Below are 22,998 nucleotides of genomic sequence, written 5' to 3' on the forward strand. Positions count from 1 at the left end.
GGGTCTGTTTCTAGACTCTATTCTATGCCATTGGTCTATTTGTCTTTTCTTGTGCTAGCACCATACAATTTTAAGCGTGAAGATGTTATAGTGTTTTATGTGTTCTTACAAGTCCCTCCTCATGGCTTTTCTTTTTCAGTATTTTATAGTTACTCTCACATATTTATTTTTCCATATGAACTTTATAATCAACTTTTCAAGCTTTATAAAATATTTGCTGTTATTTTTATTGGGATTGTGTTACATTAATAAATGAGCTCAGGGGCTTCCCTGGTTAAGAATCCACCTGCCAATGCAGGGGACACGGGTTTGAGCCCTGGTCCGGGAAGATCACACATGCTGCGGAGCAACTAAGTCCATGCACCACAACTACTGAGCCTGCGCTCTAGAGCCTGTGAGCCACAACTGCTGAAGCCTGCACACCTAGAGCCCGTGCTCCGCAACAAGAGAAGCCACCGCAATGAGAGGCTTGCGCACCGCAACAAAGGGTAGTCCCCCTCACTGCAACTAGAGAAAGCCCGTGCACAGCAACAAAGACCCAACACAGCCAAAAATAAATAAATAAAATAAATTTATAATAAATGAGCTCAGGGAGAACTAACATCTTCATGATGTTGAGCCATTCTATCTAAAAACAAGGGATATTTATTAAGTCGAATTTTGTGTCTTTCAGGAGTGTTTTAAAGTTTTCCCCATATTGTTTTTGTTTATTGTTAAGTTTATGCAAGCTACGGTTGATCCTCATTATTCATGGATTCCATATTTGTGATTCACCTAGTCACTAAAACTTATTCCTAACTCCAAAATCAATATTCAAATTATTTTTTAGATATGCATATGCTCAGAGTGGTGAAAATCTGAGCCACCTTTCTGTCTCTTATTTCAGCTCTCTTACTGTAAAATAGTGTCCTTCTCATGGCATATTTAGTGCCATGTTTTTCACATTTTTGTGTTTACTATTGGTGATTTCACTGTTTAAAATGAAGTAGTGTTGAAGTGCTGTCCAGTGTTCTTAAGTGCAAGAAGGCTGTGATGTGCCTTACAAAGAAAATATGTGTTAGTTTCCTTCAGGCATGAGTTATAGTGCTGTTGGCCATGAATTCTATGTTAATAATTCAATAATACATATTAAATAAGCTGTCTTTAAACAGAAACACACATAAAAGAAGGTTAGATATTGATCAGTTGGTGGAAATGATGTGACCAGAGGCTCATAGGAACGTAACCCCTAAGGGCCATAATTCAGCATTTGCTAAATTTAGTTTTAGGGATGACTTTATAGAACAGAACTGCCATTTAAAAAATGAGATTTATGAGGATTGACTATATTTAATTTTCTATGTTTCTATTGTAAATGAGGTTTTCATTACCAATATATCTTCTAATTGATTGTTATTTATATATATGAAGACTATTGATTTCTGTACATTAAATTTCTATCCTGCCGCCTCACTGAATTATTTCTTTGTTTCAACTAGTATTAATATTTATTCTCTCAGGTTTTTCAGGTATATTCTCTTATCATGTGCAAATAAAATTTTACTTCTTTTTCAATTCTATTCCCCTAATTAATTTTTCTTATCTAATTGTGTTTGCTACAACTCCTCCTCCCTTTTATAAGGATGGTTTTTCATCTATGTTGAACTGCTCTGAGTTGGTAATGGACTAGGTTATTGATCCATAGATTCCTGAAGTTGAAAGGAACTTAGAGGTAATGTTGGTGATTCTGCCACTTGATGCATGAAATCTTTTTTACATCATTCAAGTGGTCATCCGGTCTCTTCTTGAACCATCTGTTCCCTTTCTTCTGGTAAGAGCTTATCACCCTGTATGCATTCCACATAGTTCTGTGTGGCTACCCATCACTCCATCCTGACGCCTCTGCTCCTGGCTTATGGTCCAGGCCAATAGGGTAGGCTATAACATCTGGATATATAGCTATTATTTTTAACAGACTGAATCCCTTTTATTACTTCTTCTGTCACACACTAAAAGTGCAGATTTATTCAGTGAAAATCAAATAGGCAAATTACCTGAGGCAATGCATACAGATGCACATGAAGGATAGGTGGTAATGCATCCCCTCCATTTGCTGCAGCCTGGAAACTGTCTCTAGACAGTGAGTTGGGCACTCACAGGGCTCACTTCTTTTGTTTCTCAGAGATCAATGCTTCTGTCCAATGTTTTGGAAACTGTTGTTACATACATTTTATCAGGTGTTTTAGCCGGTTCAGGTGGGGGGTGGGGGTGGGGGTGGAAATCCAGTTCCTGTTATTCCATGCTGGCTGGAAGTGGAAATACGTAGTCATTATTGCTGTCTTCCCCAACACACAGAACTGGGCATTATCATTGAAGGACAACACATTGAACATATCACTTAATGTCACTGAGCATATCATGCACTGTAATATAATATCAATACACTATTTCATATATTTGTCCTGTGGTTCATCCTTGCATCCCCACGGAGATGAGGAGGGGTAGAACAGTCTAATGGTCTCTCTGCAGCCTGGCCCACTGTGAGCACTCAATTGCTTGTTGAATAATTGAATGAATACATGCAGGCTTACACGAATGCACTCATGCATGAGTGAATCGCTTTGACTGGGTGAATGGATTCTTTCCTACCCGGCCCCCCACCACCGCCCCCAATTCTCCACTGCGCAGACCAAACCCAGACGACTGCTCCAGAGCCTTCCTGCCCGGGTTCTGGGTGACAGGATGTCCAGTGACAGGACACTGTCCCCGGCCTTGTTCCAGATCATTTCCTCACTCCTCAATTTCTTCCTCCCTGCCTTACTACTTTTAGCCTGATGCTGAGCTGATGTCCCTTCTTCTTACATATTTTTGGAAGTGGTTAAATTCTTCACCATAACCCTGGTGACCCCCTAGCTTTTGAGAGTGTTAAGTATCACTTTTAATTAGGTTGTGGATTTTTAGAGTATCACAACGCTGCCCTATCATTTCTATTTGCAAAAAGCATCCAATATTTTTCTTATTAGTAATCTGTACTCTATTATTATCTAGCCCTAGGGCTATTATTGACTAGAAGAAAGCAATTTGGGAGACTATTTCATTTTTTAAATTAATGATGCTAATTTTACTAAAAATATTTTGAAGTGAATACTTTGGTACCTCATTGCTAAAATGTGTCCAGAGAAAACAGTAACAGCCCAATACTTCTGAAGTGTTTCCAATGTAAGAGTTTTTATTCTGGTTCCACGCTCAGAGGTACCTACAACAGACTATAGACAAAACTAATTAGGGAGGGCTCAATAAAAATTTTCAGAAAACAGTAAAATAGGCAATGTTCAGTCTTGCAGCTCTCAGACGAGTTACTACGTCTTAATTTCAGTCCTAACATTCCGTGATAAAATCTCTAATTCTGATGAGATAATCAATTTAAAACAAGACTGCAGGCTTGGATTAGAACTACATAATTTCAAGATGAGAACTACAGATTTCAAAAAATTTGAAAATCCTATGATGGTAATCTATCAGATTGAATTTCTGGGTGTGGGGAGTCTACCAGAAGATGTTATTCAATCACTTTTGTGGGGGCAGGGAAAATAATAGGATAAAGAATGGTCCAGAAAAGCCAGAACCAATAAGCTCAAACAGATCCAGGTGGAGGATGGCAGGGAAGTCTACCTTTGTTACAACCGGGGAAGGCAGGGGTAGCATGAAGCATGGCCTTACCTCAGCAGAGGGGCTAGTTCCACAATGCCGGGTGGCTGAGGGCAGCCCAGGAGGAACGCTGGTTCTCTTACACATGGTTGCCACTTGACTACTTTCAGGTTTCTCAGCGATGCTCCTCAGCCCTTTGCTGCCGTGGGGGGCTTTATAAGGGCAGGGCAGGGCTGCTCGAGGTGGAGGTGTGGCAGCGATGGCGTGGCTGGCTGACTCCTAGACCCCAGGCCGAGGACCTTCTCTGGGGAAGTGGATGTCAGCGTTACTTAAGGGTGTTAGAGTTTTTGCCGTCTTGGGGCCTAAACTGGCCCGGAAACTGGGGAGTGATCTCACGTGCACTATCCTGGAGAGACCTTTCAGGGTGTTCCTGAGAGAAATGATGTTGTCCCTCTCCCAGCCTGGGCTTGGGGTGTGTTTGGGGGTAGGACTCTCGGGACCTGTTTCCACGGGAAGAGTCATCTGAGTCCGAGGAGACCATCTCCTGGAGAGGTAGCCTCTTGGTGGCTTTCTTTTTCTTCCTTCTAGGGTTCTCCTGTCTTAGTGCTTGTAAATCCCCGGGGTTAACTCCTTTGATTGGCCATATTAGGGGAGTAGAGTTCTTTATCCCCATGTCTTCCCTAGAGAGAGAGAAAGAGAGTGAGAGAGATAGATCGGGGTTATCCTGGTCTCGATGGCTGCTGTGTCTGCAGAAACGTTCAAGCCAAGAGATAACAAGTGTGGAGAGGGTGTGGAGAAAAAGGAACCCTCAGGCGCTGCTGGTGGGAATGTAAACTGGTACCGCCACTATGGAGAACAGTGTGGAGGTTCCTCAAAAAGTTAAAAGTGGAACTACCATGTGATCCAGCAATTCCACTTCTGGGTATGTACCCAAAGGAAATGAAATCAGTATCTTGAAGAGACATCTGCACTCTCATGTTCATTGCAGCATTACTGACAATAGTCAAGACATGGCAACAACCTAAGTGTCCATTGGTGGATGAATGGATAAAGAAAATGTGATATACATGGAATATTATTTAGCCATAAGAAAGAAGGGACTTTGCCATTTGTGACAACAGGGATGGACCCTGAGGGCATTATGCTAACTGAAATATGTCAGACAGAGAAAGACGAATACTGTATGATCTCACTCATATGTGAAGCTAAAAAGAGCCAAACTCACAGAAACAGAGAATAGCATGATGGTTGCCAGGGGCTGGGGAGGTGGGAGAAATGGGGAGATGCTGGTCAAAGGGTATAAAAAAAATAAAAGAAAATATATCGGGCAGTTTATGTATCTAGAAGTGTCATCCTTCAAAGAAGGCATCTTGGGAACTCCACGACCCCATCTCAGCCAGGCCGTCATGGCATACCATTTCGGGAACTTGCCTTTTTCAGGGCCTTTAAGGGTAAAGTAAGGATACCAGCTGTTCAACCTTATTTTGTTCCCATTATCAGTACCTGCCACCTTGATCACCCAGCTTTCACTCTGAGTAACTTTGCCATGGCTGCTTCAGATCCTTTTGGAAATTGTCAAGAAAAAAATGAGTAGAGTGGAAAAAGATTTTTAGTTACTTTTAAATAGAAATTTTCATCCATCAAATTCCTCTTCAAAGGATCAAGATTCACCACATGTGATACTTTTCAAAGATTGGCTCAAGGACTCAGGAGGTGATTTCCAGGAGACATAAAAAAATTGGCCTGACCAGTTCACACGCATTAGGATAGCTACTGCCAAAAAAAGAAGAAAAAAAAAAATTAAGAAGTAACAAGTGTTGGCAAGGATGTAGAGAAAGTGGAATCCTTGTGCACTGATGGGAATGTGAAGTGGTACAGCTGCTGTGGGAAACAGTGTGGCAGTTCCTCAGAATACTAAAAATAGAATTATACAATCCAGAAATTCCACTTATGGATATATACTCACAAGAATAAAAGCAGGGACCCAGACAGATATCAGTACAGTGATGTTCATAGCAGCATTATTCACAGGAGCCAAAATGTAAAAGAAGCCCAAGTGTTCATTGCCAGATAAATGAACAAACAAAATATGATATATACATGCAATGGAATATTGTTTAGCCTTAAAAAGGGAGGAAATTCTGGCATTTGCTGTAACATGGACGAACATTAAGCTGAGTGAAACAAGCCAGTCACAAAACGGCAAACACTATGATTCCACGTAGATGAGGTGCCCAGAGCCATCAAAATCACAGGGAGAGAACATAGCACAGTGGTTGCCAAGGGCTGAGGGGAAGAGAGTGGAGGAGTCCGTGCTCACGGTGCACAGTTCCAATCTGAGAAACTGGAAAGAAGCTCTGGAGACGGACGGTGGTGATGGTTGCACAACCATGTGAATGTACTTAATGCCACTGAACTGCATGCTTAAAAATGGTTAAAATGGGGCTTCCCTGGTGGCGCAGTGGTTGAGGGCCCGCCTGCCGATGCGGGGGACGCGGGTTCGTGCCCCGGTCCGGGAAGATCCCACGTGCCGCGGAGCGGCTGGGCCCGTGAGCCATGGCCGCTGAGCCTGCGCGTCCGGAGCCTGTGCTCCGCAATGGGAGAGGCCACAACAGTGAGAGGCCCGCGTACCGCAAAAAAAAAAAAAAAAAAAAAAAAGGTTAAAATGGTCGATTTTATGTTATGTATATTTTACTACGATAAAAACGTTGGCCTTAGCAATAGCAGTAGCATTGGAAAAAGGCTTCCCAGGAGGCCACCAACAAGATTATCTTTAAATATAAGGCCAGCGCCTGTGTGGATGGGTAAGTTCTGTGAGGTCAGGTTCTCAGAGACTCAACTTGAAATCTCGCTGCAAGACTGTAATCACCAACCCTGTTCTTCGAAATCTAAAATCTTATCCACCACGCGACCATCAATTCTCCCGCAAGTCGCTACCCTGCTCCAGAGGAGACTAGGTTGATACATACTATCTCCTTTTCAGAGGTTTTCTCTGTTTCCCATACATTAGAGTTGGCTGCAGTCCAGTCTATAACCCATCAGCTCTCCCACAGAAGAGCAGCAAGGAAGGAATGCGAAGAAGAGAGTTTTCCGGGTGTACTAAAGGCACCCAAAGAGTAAGGTAGAGGAGAGGCCTACCTGCCCACCTGAAGGACACCAGGAGGTGATCTTGGAAGGAACCCAGGAAGAAGAGCATGAAAGACCAAGAAGCAACATGTGTCCAGCCCTCCCTCAGTTGGGGGTTGGTCACATAAGTGGTGGACCACCTGGACAATTAAGTTTGAGGCAGGCAATAATGAAACAAGCAGTGCCCTTGTCATGTAAAGATGCAAGTAACATACTAAGTAGAAAAAATGGTGCAAAACAATGTATGTTACATGTTCATTTCTGTTGTTAAGATTGTGAATATGGGGGATGATTGGAAACCTTCACATCCATCTCTTAATCGTTGCCTCAGAGAAATGGATTCCAGGAGAATTGTCACTTTCTCCACTTTAAGAAATCTTTTTTCAACTGTCATAAATGATTAAGAGAAACAAAGGTTTCTCTTTTGAGGAAAAAGAAGCAAAATAGCAGAGAAAGCACTCTAGAAGGATATACATCAAAATGCAAATGGTGATTACTCTTGAAATGTGGAAGTACGGACGGTTTTTATATTCCTTTTGTTTTTTGCCTTTAATTCCTAAATTATATTAACTATGCATTACTTTTTGAATAAGAATAAAACAGTACAAGTTATCATGATTCGAATAAAAATGGGCCGGGATTTTGATCAAGGAACAGCCTTTACATCAATCAAGCAGATGCCGCTAGGCCACCCTATCACATTCTCCACAATGACTGGTGTCCACCGGGTTCAAGATATTCCACAAGGAAATGTCCCCTTGGGGATGGGGGAGCAGGGCAGGTGTGAATCTGATGTGAAAGCTCTTATCCACGCCCCCCCGGCCCCCCAGGCACCCTCACTCTGCTCCGTGGGAAGGGGAAGGGCGGCCACGCTCCAGACTTCAGCCAGTGGACATTCTCCACCAGCACACCTGGAAGGGCCCTGCTAAGTGGCTTTCTTTTGCCCTATTTCATGCCAAAACCGAGTGAGATTTAGTGCCCCATTAATTATTTTAGGCTACAGGGCTGGTCAACACTGCAGGGGATCGCGGAGGCGCCAGGCACCGTGCCTTCGCTGGCTCTTCGGAGCAGCTCGTTCCGCTTCGGGGAAGAGTTTTTGAGCATCCCGTCCACGCTCTCCTCGGGTCAAAATCCACCGCGTTCACCCGGCCGGGCATTGTCAGTTTGCCCGTATTCTTGCTGGTTCCCTGAGGCCCTCATGTCTGTCCTGCCCTAAGTGTGTCTCTGTTGGCAAGGCCATCTTAGAACATGAAGAACAGGAGGGCGTCTGGGGTAGGCACCGGATAGACATTGGATGAGGACCAGGAGGCCCCCGCGTTCTAACAACGGAGGGGGCACAAAAGGGAGAGACTGGTAAGAAATGGCAGTTTTTGCTATTATCCAGATTGCTCTCACTGGCCCTCGGGGGTGACGGATCGCCATGACTCTCTGTGTTCTTGTCCCAAGAACAGGCCATGGCACCTGTTCCTCTGGATAAGGCAGGACACTCACAGACAGGGTTATGGCGGAACTGCTTGTTTTCCAGGCCTTAGGAAATGGGGCTCCTGATCTGACCAGAAGGGACCGACGGAGCTGATGACATACACAGGCTTAATGATTTCCAGAGGCACAGCTCCTTCTAAGGGAAAAATAGTCAGTAGTGACCGGGTGAGAGGGTGGGAGGTGATTCATCTCAGAGGCAGCACTGAATCTTGACGTTTTAAGCGATGACTTACTATCCCTGCTGTCAGGAAGGCACCGTGAGGCCATGCTACGTGGATAAGGGGAGGAGGGTTCAACGATATGGGAATTATCATTTCCTCTGGGGGCACAGTCCTAAATCCGAATGGCTTGATGGAAAATTGCTAAACTGCTCGAAGAAAGGTAACAAGAGGCTAATACCTTGTGTAACAGGAGTTAAGGGCTGGCTGCAGACCCAGACAAACCACATCAGAACCCTGGGAGGGGGCTCTCCCCTCCAGGATTCTCCTACCCAGCCACGTCCCCAAGACCACACGGTTACAATCGGGCACCAAGGGAAGAACACTCTTGTCTTCGGATCTCACTGCCCAGCAACCTCCTTCAGATGCCCAGTGATTTTTCCGGAGCACAGGGAAAATGCTTAGTCCAGTCTGGTTTTCCTGTGATCCCATTTAGAATGTCGCTCATTTTTTCAAGAAATCAAACTCCCCCTGTGGCGAATCTTCTTAAAGAGGAGACTTGGAGGTAATTTGTCCAAGCCTTGTTCTGTCAACAAGGAAGGGAGGGTGGCTTCCAGCTCTGCTGGCAGGGGTTTCCTGCCAGTTCCACGGCACCAGAGGCGCCCTGCCCAGAGGAGCATGTGGTCCCCACCTGTGGGTGGTTGAGTAACACCTGCTAGAGGCCCTTCCCTTCAATGGAGAAAACCGGAAGCCAGAGCCTTAAGCCCACCAAACACGCTTTCCCTGAAGGAGCCAGAGGCCGCAGCCTTCTGATGTGAACAGGACCCCAGGGGAGGCAGTCAGGGGAGACTTCGTGCTGTGAATCTCCCGCCTGGCAAGGAGGGAGGATGCCAGAATGAAGGAAGATTCCTTCTGGCCCCCTTGCTTTTTGGAGTTAGGAGAAATTACATGTGTGTTCTCTAAATGGAGAAAGTTACTGACAGGTTAGGTAATATTTTCTTTCAGAACAGACATCTCGGATGGCACGAAATGCAGATAAAGCTCAGGGACTTTACTGAAGGTGAGGCAAGGCAAGAGCAATCGTTTCCCTCCACCAGACACACCTCTCTCAGTGGTGCTGTCAGAGAATGCAATCATCAGGTTTCAAAGGAAAGAGAAAATTGGAAGAGCCTCACCTGACTTGACATCACAAACATGGTAATACTAAAACTCTCTCCTTTAAGGACTAGTTATTTGGAATTTAGCAAAATGGGTAACATATTTTGCCAGACAACCTTGCTATAAGTCTTCAAGAATCATCTGTGTCGAATTTTGAATTGAAAATGAAAATCTGTATCAGCTGTGGCCACATTCAATCAATTTTGAACCCTTTACCTTCCAAATACTTTTCTTCCTGCCTTTCACTGTGTACCACCCTTGTTAGGAACCAAAGGAGGGGCTTGCAGAAAATACTGTCAGTGACCCCAAACCGAAGACCCCAAGAAGGAAGAAAAGGAGGAGGGGCAGAGGGTGGAGAGCTGGATGTCTGGCATCCTGGTCCACAGCTGTTTGGGGCCACGTCCCCCTTGTCTTACCAACCCCAAATGGATGGTTATAGTGGATTCAGTATTTAAAAATTAAATTTAGCCATATGATGTCCCATTGAAGTTGTAACCCACAGTACATTTCTTTAATTAGCCCATGAAGAAAGCACCATGATTTTTTTTTTTTAATGGTCTCATCTGGGGTAATAGTGTGAAGATTTACTAAAGAACAACCAAAGGGAGGTGGCACATTTAGAAAGGAAGTGGGAAAGAGTTTCTGATGAGAAAGGACCTACCAGAAGGAAATCCCAGTGTAGATACAAAATAAGACCTATCCCTTTATTCTGTGTGCTCACATCTACCAGCCCTGCTTACGGAAACAGAGACATTAAGCTCCGAATGTAGTGGGCTGGATGTGACCTCTGCTTAGGAGAATTAAATGCAGTCTTTTTCTAGCAGAGACGCAGCTAGAGCAACAAAACAGTGGAAATTACAATGGGAGACAAGGGTGGGGGGGTGGTCAATGAACGCTTCCTCTGTGTAAAGCCCCAGGAGCTGGGGTAGGTAACTAGCAGCAGAGTTTTAAATAAGGCCTGGGGTAGTACTAAGGTGGAAAATAATGAAAGGTTTTTCTCAACATAGAAAGAACTGAATTTTAATTCTAAAATAGTGATTGATAATACTGAGTATAGTGAAGGTGGTACCTAGACAATACCTAGACACATGTATCCATATTCCTTTAAAACGTACTGTAATTTGGATATCATATTGTTTGAGTACGATTTTGAGACCAACGAAAGTGCTCCTATTTAAAATGATATATTCATCTAGAAAAAGACTGAAGGATTGTAGACTATATTCTCAACAATCATAGCTAACAGAAGCTTCTCTGTGGAACTACACACCCCTCAAGGAGCCTTGCTGGGCATCCCCTAGTATTTGTGTGTTCACTGGTTCATTCTTCAAATAGTCCTTGGGTACATCCTGTGGGCTGCACCCTGGCAACCAGGATTTAGGAGCAGATAGAACCTTGCCCCCGCTTTCAAGGACTGATGCCTAGTAGGGGTGATGGTCCTGAAAGTACATGGCCCAACACAAGGTAAAATTCCTATAATGAAAACGTCTACAGGATGCAGTGGGATCGCCTCACCACGTAGGGCTGGAGTCCCGGAACGCAGGGCTTGCGTTCAGTGCTGGAGTTCCCCAGGTGGCCGAGGGCAAGAACAGCCTTCCAGGGAGGAGATACTTAGTCTATGCAAAGGCACAGAGCCTTGAAAAAGCACAGCATGGGAAAAAAAAACTGCAAGTTTTTTTAATGGTGAGTTTACAAATTGAGTATGGTTAGTGTGCAGAGGGGCTTTGGGGAGGTTTGTTGGGGAGTGGCTAGGTGAGAAGGAAGGCCAGCTAGACAGGCCTGGTTCAGGGCAACAAAGGGCTAAGCTAGGATAAGAAGAGGGATGGGGGGAGGGGTTCGTGGGGGAGGGGCAAGAGCAGATTTACATGTGAGGAAGATTCCTCTGCTCAGCACTTAGGGGAGATGGCGGGACCTCAGGGCAGGAGGAGGTGGGAGGAGGCCGCCTCAGGAAACGAGAGCACTTGTGCAGCTGAGCTGAGAAATATTTGCAAGCTGTTTATGGAACGTGCATGTCTCTAAATAAATCCACTTCTTACCTATCACTTTGTCTCTTCACTGAATTCTTTCTGTGATGCGACATAAAGAACCCGAGCTTCCAGGTGTGTGAGACCAGGTGTGTGATCTCAGTTAAAATACAGTGGGTTCAACTCCCAATCTGGATTTTGGCTGGATTCGAGTCGCAGCCCGTGGGTTCAAGTCCCAGTCTTGAGTTGTGCGGTTTCGGATCTGGGTGGTGAAGGGAGAGGAGGGTGCTGGGTCACACTGCAGCAGGCAAGGAGGTCTAGTTATTTAGGATCGTGTGTGCACACGGGCGTGTGTGTGTGCAAACAGAAGAGGCAATTTTGGGGTTTTGCAGAGGTGAAGGAATCGGTGGAGAGGAGCTAAGGAGAGAGGGGAGGAGAGTCCAGGGGTAAATCACAGAGCAAGGACCCAGGCGGGGGGGTGGGGACAGGCCTGCTGATTGGATCAGCATTGGATGAGGAGGGACTCTGACATCAGGGGGAGAGATCCAGGCTTCCACAAGCCCAGAGGAGAGGAAAGCAGTGCAGGAAGAGAATGTCTGGTGGTTTCTGTTTATGAAGCACAAGGTGAGGCCACTGGAAGATTGAAGGTTGGCACCCAAAGACGGCTCAACCCGTGCTCAAAATCCACCTTTACCACCAAGGTCAAGGCTCTGACTCCAACTTTGATGCCCCTCATTGGCCCCATGGACTTGGTCTTGCCTGCTCTTCAGGCCTCAGCTTTTTCTCACTGGTTTTGCTTTAATCCACCTTTCCAGCTGTTAGCTATCCTGCTGCCTCAGATGAAAATGTGTTTACCCCACTGGAAACCACCACCCACCCACCCACACTCACCTGGGCACAGGCAAGCCAGGGCCAGCACCTCACTCTCACGCCCAACAGGGAGAGGTGATGGGTGATTAGTCCCAAGTGCAACTTAATCTAACCTGTGCTTTATAGTGAGGCTTCATTAGGAGACCTTGAATCCTTACGAATAAGAGGAAAATAATTCCTTCAGAGTCATGACAGGATTGAAAGCTTTGCTGAAGGGTCAGTAAAATACATAATGTCGAATGTGAGATTAGAACAAGATAGACAAATAACCAGCAGCTAAGAGCTGTGACGTTGAAGGAACAATCATCATAGACTTGCACTTTGGTAGGAAGTCGTCCACCTTTGCTTTTCTCCCCAGGTATGTAGAGATCGTGGATCTCAACACAGAAACAGATTAAAAGTGCAAAGGTATAAAAAAATTCAGAAAGTAGAAAGTTGGGTCCACTTACACTTTTGAATCCTCCTGAATTGGGGGAGACTTAATATGAGCGCAAGAGAGAGCATATTTGTTTTGGCTGATCTTAATAAGTGCACTCCGAGGGCAAAATTCCTGTAATAATACCAACAGAGGTCATTCAATTTAAATCAGAAATGTCCACAATTCAGATGTAATTTTAATCTAGCTCAACCCACTGTAATAGCTACCAGCCATTATCCTGTTCCGGTGATACTTAAGAGGGCAGCGTAAATGCAGAGTCTAGCTTGATAATTTTACGCCGAATAAAAGTCATCATTGAGTCCTTCCTGTCATTTCTCCACATCCTGGATCATTTTTCAAGTCCACCATTTGTCAAGGTGTGTGTGTGTGTGTGTGTGTGTGTGCACATGCATCCACTGATGTACACGCACGCACACACACACAGACACACACCTTCACATAACCACCTTCCTCTCTAGCTTAATTCCAGCCTTGGCCATCTCTTTCCTGGACTTATAAACTATCACCACTACCCCATGCTGTATGTCCCACTGTCAGCCCCTGGGTCTCCCAGAATTTCTATCACAATTGTCCTCAGCTTCCATCCCCAAGACCATGTCGTCTAGTCCAGGGCCCCACTGCCAAGGCGGGTAACCTCCGAGGTCCTTCCTGGGCTCTGAGGCTCTTCCTCAGGGATCCTGGCTCATCAGCTTCATCTCTCCCCCACACCTGGGACCCACCCACGGGCATCTCGTCAAACGTCCCTTGATCTGCTTTCTCCTCTCTTGCCTGGTAGATGTCCCCAGAGCAGGGCCACCCGGCAGAGATGCTTCCCACCCGCTGCCCTTCCAGGCTCCTTCAGTGTCATCCAAACAGCTCCAGGAAAGTCCATTATCTCTCACGGTTTTTCCTGGGTTGATGAGAAGATGCCCTTTCTCCCTCTTGTTCTGTCGGATGGGATACAGTGCTCCTGGGGCCACTGGCTCTGACGGCCTTCACTCATCCATCCTACATTTCATCCCTTCATCCTAAAATTCATTCACCATGACCCCTTCCCCGATGGACATACCCCATGCTACAGTCAAGAATCGATTCGAGATTCACTTTGTTATACAACAGAAACTAACACAACACTGTAAAGCAATTATACTTCAATAAAGATGTTTAAAAGAAAAAGAATTGATTCGATATTTCTGTTCTGTTTACTAGGCAGTTGGGCACAGACATCAGAGTGCAGGCCACGGAACCAGACTGCCTGGGTTCAAATGCCTGTAACACCGCTCATCCTGGGTGTGACTTCACCTCTCTGCTTCGGGTTCCTTATCTGAAAATGGGGATAAGAGTACCTACCTCACGGTGTTCTGAGCAGCCAGCTGTTCACTATGTGTGAAGCACCTGGGTTAGCACCTGTGCCACATAGTAAGTGCTGAATAAGTTAGCACGACTCTTTCGTTTGCTGCTTTTCGCTTGCCAATCCATTTTCCAGGCGTATTAAGTGGGCCATCAAAACATGTCATTTCCGTTAGAAAACATCACGCATTCAAGTACCTTATAAAGCAAAATTGTGAGAACGTGCTCTTCATCAGCAGCGGCACCAGGGATGCAAAGATGGATAGGACCCGGTCCCTGCCTTTAAGGGGTTGGGAGATTGGTGACGGAGCCGGGGCGGGAGGAAGGCAGGACACTGTGCAGGGGAACCCGAGGGCCTCAGCAGAAATCAGGCAGTGTCCTCGGGTGACAGGAGTTTTTATGGAAAGAAGGTGGGGAGAGCGGTCCAGGAAGGGTGAACACCCAGGGGCTTGGGAAAGCCCACCGTGTTCGGGAAGCAGTGAGCCTTCCTTCGGGCTGGTAGCCAAGCTCACAGGGCAGGCGGGGGGTCGGCCGGGGGTCAGGCTGGGCTTTTCCTTGAGGTTGCTAAGAAGCGTGTGTGTGTGCGTGTGTGTAGGGGGGTGAGGAACAGGGGCCACATCAGGTAGGCAAGTGACATCATCAGATTTGTAAACTGATAATGATTTTCTCTAAATCTTTTAGGAAAAATACAGAGGGAACAGCAGCAGGAACAGCAGGGAGAGAGAGAGAGAGAGAGAGAGCGGGGCTGTAAGAGGCTGGGAGGCCGCTGACGAGGCCAGAATTGGAGCGAGCTTCCCCAGACCCCAGGCGTGGAACGAGAGCCCCAAAGACCATCTGACAGAGGAGTTAGGGGGCCACGGTGACCTTAGCAAAGGCGGATTTTGTGTTGTACAGCGGACAGAACTCTAACCACAGGGGGTGGATGTGCAGGAGGAATAGAAACAGCCAAGGAGATCGCTCTTTCGAGACATCTGGCGGTGCCAGGAGAGAGCCAGGCATTGCCTGCAAGAAAGGCAGGGGTGGGCTTCCCTGGTGGCGCAGCGGTTGAGAGTCCGCCTGCCGATGCAGGGGACGCAGGTTCGAGCCCCGGTCCGGGAGGATCCCACGTGCCGTGGAACGGCTGGGCCACAACAGTGAGAGGCCCGCATACTGCAAAAAAAAAAAAAAAAAAAAAAAAAAAAAAGGCAAGAGTAAAAGGAAGCCACTTTCTGCCTAGCGAGAATGTTCCTTTCTAAGTGAAAGTCTACTTACTCTCCGGTTGTTACATTTTAAGACTGTGTAGACTTTATCTTCAGCCACATCTTGGTTTGGAACTGCTATGACGATGGCGGGGACATAGAAGTCACATCCTCGGGGTATCACCATTTTGGCAAACACATAATCTCCAACCTGTAGATGAGAACATCTTTCACGGCAAATATTTTGCTTATGCATCTCAGAGACGATATTCATATAAGCTTGTTTTAAAACACCCCAAGATGACTAGCAAGCACTGATGCTAGAATTCAAATACATATTTTTTTTTTTCTCAGTTGGAAAGAGTCGCTAGTTCCAAAATTCTCTGGGCTCATTGGGCCATAGCTGGAATTCTGTGACCAGTTTGGGGAAGCCGCATTTTAGCAGGGCTTCCCCTGACAAGGGTCTCAGGAACAGTCAGCAAGATGGTGAGGGGTCTGGAAACCATATCTTACAAAGACTGGTTGAAGGAAGCTGTAATGTTTCACATGAGGACCAGGGAGAGAATGGACGGTGCCCTCCTGTGTCCGAAGGGTAATCAGGGACAGAGGAGAGGAGCAGATTTGTTTAGCGAGGATCCAAAGCTCACACCTGGAATCCATGGGAAAAAGCCACAAGAGATAACTTCCAGCAGAAAGAAAGTCTTGTGAAGGGGCCTACAAAGCCGCAGGGCATCTGTCAGATGGAGAGGATTCACGGTCAGGGGGAAAGTGAGCCGATGCGCCCTCTGAGTCTGCCCAGGGGAGGCGGGAACAGGCAGCCAACGTGCATCCTATGAGCACTCCTCAGCACTCTTCCTGCTGGCTCACACTATCCAAGAGACAGCAGCAGTGCAGCTTTGGGTGGGGGGGGTTCTCTCTACACTCTTGCCTTGGTGCGGGGATGAGGCTAGCACAGGAGGACGTGCCAGACACGGCACAGCTCTGATGAATTTATAAGCAGATGAGGACACATCAGCCCTGCTCACCCCTGGAGTGCACGTTCAGGGGTAACTGCACTACGGCATCAAGGTCTGGCATCAACTGACTACAACCTCAAGGAAAGGGCCGCCTCTGCCTTTGTTGTTAAACCTGTTCTAGTATAATCCTCCGCAGTGAAAGCTTCAAGAGCACCGGCAGTTACAGCAACTCCCGCCCCACGACCACCTACTGTCTGCAGAGCAACAAGGGCCTCGGGGGCAATGCGAGCGGGTCTGTGCAGTCCTGAGCCCCTTAACAGGGCGTTAGCGGATCAGGGTCAGGAACAAAGAAATCGCTCGGCAAGGGGTCATAGGAAGAGGGGTCACTGCTGTCCAGAGCTCTAGGAACGGGGAAAAGGGGCCCAGGAACAGATGGCTGGAGCAGGTACCCGGAGCGGTGGGCAGGGCCTGGCGCCCCCCACAGGTGTGATGAACGAGACGGGCACGACCTTGGTGTCTCCGTACCTGAAGCCCACGAGCACGTGGGTGGGGCTCACACACTTCTTCACAAGCCCTGTAAGGAATCACATTTAAAATAAAACAGAAAGGCAATGCCTATTCCCTTAGGCTTGCCCCATCCCTTTGGTCAAGCTAAGTTACAGCGCTTTGCCTGCTGACATCAGTGTGCCCCTTGGTTTCTGCACCAGCTAACACTGGACACCCTATGATGCCTGCTGGGGTTGACCAGCTCAGAGTGCAGGGCCGTGCTCTGCTCTAGAGCTGAGCTGGGAAGCTGAGAGAACGCGTGGGAACTTGCTCAACTAGCGTTACCAGCAGCCATCCCGCCGGGAACACTGTTCCTAGAAATATCCTTTCCCTGGACACTTCCTAATGTCTGTCTGATTCCCTTATTTATGTTAGTCATATTTCCTTCTATAATACTTGGAGACAGAAAATCGTTGTTAGTATCCACACTACTGTATATAAAATAAATAACTAATAAGAACCTACTGTCCAGCACAGGGAACTCTACTCAATACTCTGTAATGACCAATATGGGAATAGAATCTAAAAAAGAGTGGATGTAGGTACATGTATGGCTGATTGACTTTGCCGTACACCTGAAACTAACAGGACATTGTAAATCAGCTATACGCCAATAAAAATTTTAAAAAGGAAAATCATTGTTAAATTGTGAAAGTGAAAGGAAATGTGAATTTTCATCCTCAGCTTTTCATCTAATATTACACATCCCACAGTGTCCCTAAAATGAGCAGTCAGAAAAGGAAGGAAAAAAGAAGCAAGAAGTTTTCTCGTCTCTTAGTTACATGTAGAGATTATTGTAACAGGAAAAGAAAATATTGGTGTTAAGGTTCACATATTTTGCCATTTATCCTAGCTGAAATTTATTATATTTTCCCATTTAAAAGGGATTATAAATACTGGGGGGAGGTTTTGACTTCCCCAGCAGTAACAGCTGCACTTGGGCCCCCTAGTTTGAGACAGAGATGCGCTCGTCCCCACTGGGCTCCCACAGCGCGAGTATCCCGCATCCTCGCCCCAGCTCACACACCGGCGCTGGCGAAGTCCTATGTGCTTTCAGGTGGCAAAGAAACGGCTGCTGATTCTCATCTCAAGTCCAGGTGTCTTGTTTTAAATGCCCAAAGAAAGGGAAAACTTATTTAAAAAAAAAAAAAAAAAAACACCACACACACACGAAAACCAGCTTTATACTGTCTGGTTTCTTATTGGACTAAATGTTCCGTTCGGTTTCTGAAATATTCTTTACACATGGTTCACACATTTTCTACCATAAACTGACTCTACCCTTTTAATTAGGATAACTAACACTACTTATTAGAAAGAGTTCCTATTGTGAAAACAAAGAACCCCTCTGAGTTGAGGAGAAGCCTAGCATCCCCAGCACACAAGGCCATCCCAACCCGCCCCGACCCCGGCCCTGCCCCAGGCAGGGGTAAAGGTCTGGGCTGCCAAGATGACCTCGTTGACCAGTGGGACCCTCCTCAAATTCTTAGCCTTTGGGACTTTGCAGAATCCAGTCGTCAACCTGGGATGCAGGTTTTCAGGTCTCTGCCTCAGTTGAGTAGCTGCGTGACTGTATGGCCCGTCGAGGCCATGTATTGGCTGCCTTTTACGGAAAAAGGCTGCCGACCCCTGCTCGAGATCGTTAGACCTAGACTTTTGGTATGTTACTACCAGCTCTTTTTTCTTTTTCTTGTAAACTCTTTCCTCATCTTTTATTCTGATAACAAGCAAAATAGCTCACTTAGTGCCTTGTATTCTTTTTTGGGGGGAATTTTATTTAATTTATTTTTTTATACAGCAGGTTCTTATTAGTCATCCATTTTACACATATTAGTGTTTACATGTCAATCCCAATCTCCCAGTTCATCCTACCACCACCTCCCCCCACCACTTCCCCCCTTGGTGTCCATACGTTTGTTCTCTACATCTGTGTCTCTATTTCTGCCCTGCAAACAGGTTCATCTGTACCATTTTTCTAGGTTCCACATATATGCACTAATATACGATATTTGTTTTTCTCTTTCTGACTTACTTCACTCTGTATGACAGTCTCTAGGTCCATCCACATCTCTACAAATGACCCAATTTCGTTCCTTTTTATGGCTGAGTAATATTCCATTGTATATATGTACCACAGCTTCTTTATCTATTCGTCTGTTGATGGGCATTTAGACTACCAGCTCTTTTATGTTCCAATCTCTGCAGATGTGGACCTTTGTTCGCCTCCAGAAATTAGTGTAGTTTCTTCCAATCTAACTCTAGAACCAGCCTCACGGTGTTAACACCTGGCTGTCCTCCAAGATGGGAGAACCCAGAGTTGCTGACCTGTTCGGTCATGGCTCAGCCTCTGCACTTACCCCTTCTCCACCTCATTAAGGAGTTGCTACCATTTCTAGGCCCTGATTCAAGATCAGCTTCCGATTTTTGGCTGCCTTCACACTGCAGTTTCTCTTTGCCCTCAGCCTCAGAGAGGTGAGACAGTGTTTCCTGCTCTGAAACGTCTCCTGGGACCATGTTAGGGGACTGGGCTCTGGAGGTTGGACCAACAGGCAGAAAGAAGCATCTCTACTCTGTCATCTTCCTGGGTATGAGTTGGCCTCCCCATCTCATCCAGGGGACTCTCCCGTACCCAGGTGCAGGGGAAAAGGGGGCACACCTTCGTTGAGACCCTCGGCAAAAACACTGCCTATGCCCAGAGGTCAGGGGAGTGAAGAAACAGTCTAGGCAGACAGCATGGGTGAGTTCATTTGGTGAAAGAAGCAGGAATGGTTTTTCAATCTTCGCGCCAAACAGGAATTTCTCAGGCTGGAGAGTGGATTTTTTTTTTTTTTTTTTAAACCTCTGGCTGTAAGAACTTTCTGATATTCACAGCCCGGCTCGGCTCGAATCCCATTTCCTGAAAAAGGTGTCAGCTCTGCTCCACCAGAAGCGTCCCCACCTCCTGCCCCCCTCCACGGAATGCCAGCCTGCACATCTAGTCATCACATTCTCTTCTTCTTTAGTCTCAGAGGTTTCCTTTATGGCCCACCGTGCTGGTTTTTGCCTTTTCAAATTGCTCTTAAAGTTTTAAAACTGTGGTTAAAGTTTCTAAACTGCAAGCAGCTCCCTCTACCCCCAGGTGAGTTGTTTATATCTCCCAAGAGGAGATAACAGAAATACTCTCCAGGTAATGATCGCTTTCCAATTTCAAGATGCTGTACATGATCATATTTAATCCACAGCACGATCTTATGTGGGGGTTAACCCTTTTTTTTTTTTTCATTCTTTTTTTTTTTTTTTTTTTTTTTTTTTTTGCGGTACGCGGGCCTCTCACTGTTGTGGCCTCTTCCGTTGCGAAGCACAGGCTCCGGACGCGCAGGCTCAGCGGCCATGGCTCACGGGCCCAGCCGCTCCGCGGCATGTGGGATCTTCCTGGACCGGGGCATGAACCCGTGTCCCCCGCATCGGCAGGCGGACTCTCAACCACTGCGCCACCAGGGAAGCCCCCGGGGTTAACCCTTTTAAATCTCATTTGGCAAGATAAGGAAACAGGCTCAGAGAACCTCAGTGATTCCAGTCACACGGCTGGTAGAGGCAAGAAGCAGACTTCAAGTAAATAAAAAACTTAGAATTGTCGGACCCTAAATCATGACCCCGGAGAAAGTATGCAGGCCTCCCCTGCCCCAGCCTTTTTCTTCCGCTTATAACTTGTGCCAACGACATAGTGCAGAAATCTTGCAACCCAGACTTTTCATTATGTGAATTTCCTGAGATAAAATGCTGCTTCCTGCTGAACAATGGGAAGGATGACCCAATTCCTACCAATAACGATTTAAAACAAGGTTCTGAAGTGTGTCTGCCTCCTTGCCTTTCAGCATCCTAAGAAGCCAGGCTATCAGCTTGTCCTCAACTAGTGAGTCCACACTGAGTCCTGAATAGAGTTGGCCGTACGGAAATCCCTGCCCCGATTCCCAAGGCTGGCGGCAACAACTGGGCCAGCTCCGCTCCGGTGTAGACCCGGCCTTGGGCAACGGATGCGCTGATTCCATTGCTCCAAAGCCGCCTTCTGCTCGGGTACATTTTAAAGCTATTTTTCATTAAAAACATTTAGGAGGTTGTGAACAAAAGTTATCAGAAAAGGCGTCATCAGTGAATATCATGCCTGTGCTCCACGAAACTCTATTTGGCCTTCTTTTCTGTAAGGGGTAAAAATAGTAACCTGCAGTGACCAGGTGATCTGAATGAACATCACCAATGAGGGCACGTGGACATCATGTGCCTTTGGATGGGTTGCCCTGAGAGGGATGCGGCATCAATGATACCACATCGCATTTTGGCTGGCAACACATAACCTGAATCTAATTTAACCCCAATTGAGGAACATCCCATAACATAATTGGCCTTACTGTTAAATAATGTCAGTATCATGAAAGATGATGGAAAAGGCTAGAGAATGATTCTAGATTAAAGAAGACTAAAGAGAAATAACTAAATGCAATAACAATTCTGAATTGGGACCTGTACTAGAGGAAAAAAAAAATGCTCTAAGGGCTATTCTTGGGACAATTAACCGAAATGAAATATACAGATAAAACTATATAATATTAACTTTCCTGAATTTTATAACTTGACTGTGGTAATATTAAGAGAATACCCTTGTTCTCGAGAAATACATGTATTAAGGGGCAAAGGGGCAAGATGTTACCTAATCTCAAATAGTTCGGGAAAAAATAATGTGTGTGTTACGGTAGAGGGAAGGAGACAGAGAACAGAAAAATAAAATAATTGATTGGTAAAATAAATGTGACAAAATGTTAAAAATTGGTAAATCTGGGTAAAAGTATACAGGAGTTCTCTATTATTCTTGCAAATTTTCTGGAAGTTTAAAATTATTTTTTTTTGAAAAAATAACTCTATGAGGGTAAAATAGAGTTGAAGTTCTCAGTTAAAGAAAAGATACATTGACTTTGTGGCGGGGGAGGGGAGCGTAAAGGGGGGCTACAGGGAGGGAAACAGAAACTAAGTCTATCCTTAACCGAGGCATCATCATTTAATTCAGCTGAGTCAATATTTACTAACTAGCCACTAATCAAAATAACTGATTATACGAGTAAATTCAAGTGTTTATTATGTTATTACCTTTTTTTTTTTTTTTCTGGCCACACTACGCGGCTTGCAGGATCTTAGCTCCTTGATCAGGGATTGACTGAACCCGGGCCCTGGCAGTGAACGTGCCGAGACCTAACCACTTACCACTTGACTGCCAGGGAATTCCCATCAAATATTTATTACCTTTCAAGTGACTTATCTGAGCCACAGATTAAAAATTCCCACATGGCCAAATCCCATGGAGCTATTAGGACGGCGTGCTTCTAGCTGCATATTTAAAAACAACCAGGGCAATAATCATTGCCGGCATGGCCTTAGGTATTGCATGTGGCTATGTGTTACCTGTTTCCTCTACTCCCCCAGATCAGCAGCAGTAGGTCTTTTGCATTTCCTTATCACACAGGGATGGTTGGGGGGAAAGTTTGAGCAATATTATTTTTTTCTGGGACCCTGGCCGGCAAACTGATCTCAAGTCCTAGTCCAGCCATTTGGAATCCTGTCATTTTCAGCATTTTCATTCAACTGCTAAATTAGCCTTGGATCCTGCTCCGTGGCTCAGATTCAGAAAACCAAGCAGGGGTGGCCTCCTATGATCACCTCTCAGCAAATCTAAGTCCCAGAGAAATAGGAGGTTCTCAGGCCCTGCTCTTGAAAAGAAGAGTTTCATGTCTCAGCCTAGGAGCTCATCTCAAATGCTTGGACCCATTTTTCTCTCAACCGGTCAACTTCAAAGCACATTTACCAAATTTCAAATAAAATATCCTAGTTATAAGTTCTACACATATGACTGCTGGAAACCCAAACTCCTGAGGAAGTATTTTTCTCACTTAAAAAGCAGATTAAATTAAGTTTAATAAAGAGCTACTTAACTGGTGATTGACAGATAATGCCTACGTTAAGATCAGCTATATTTTGAGGTACAGTCTTTCTGCTTGACAGCTCTTCCTCAGGGTTCTTTCTCTAAGCTCTCTTTCCCAATAGGCCTTTACCATGCTTTCAATGACTACTTTTGTGCTGACGTGTCAAAAATCTCTATCTCCCGACAGATTTCCTCCTCCAGACTCTGGACCCATCATC

At 45.7% G+C, this 22,998-nt stretch overlaps 1 protein-coding gene across 1 annotated transcript in view; it reads right to left on the reverse strand.

Moving 5' to 3' along the window:
• Nucleotides 1–3,906: 3,906 nt before the first annotated feature.
• Nucleotides 3,907–22,998, reverse strand: part of VWA3B (von Willebrand factor A domain containing 3B) — a 173,392-nt gene continuing 154,300 nt past the window's right edge. Inside the window, 5 exon segments of the mRNA XM_067006887.1 lie at nt 3,907–4,077; nt 4,079–4,307; nt 12,835–12,935; nt 15,405–15,542; nt 16,737–16,861. Of these exon segments, the coding sequence (XP_066862988.1) occupies nt 3,907–4,077; nt 4,079–4,307; nt 12,835–12,935; nt 15,405–15,542; nt 16,737–16,861 (764 nt within the window).

Source organism: Kogia breviceps, chromosome 11, assembly GCF_026419965.1.
Source record: "Kogia breviceps isolate mKogBre1 chromosome 11, mKogBre1 haplotype 1, whole genome shotgun sequence".
Taxonomy (NCBI): Eukaryota; Metazoa; Chordata; class Mammalia; order Artiodactyla; family Physeteridae; genus Kogia; species Kogia breviceps.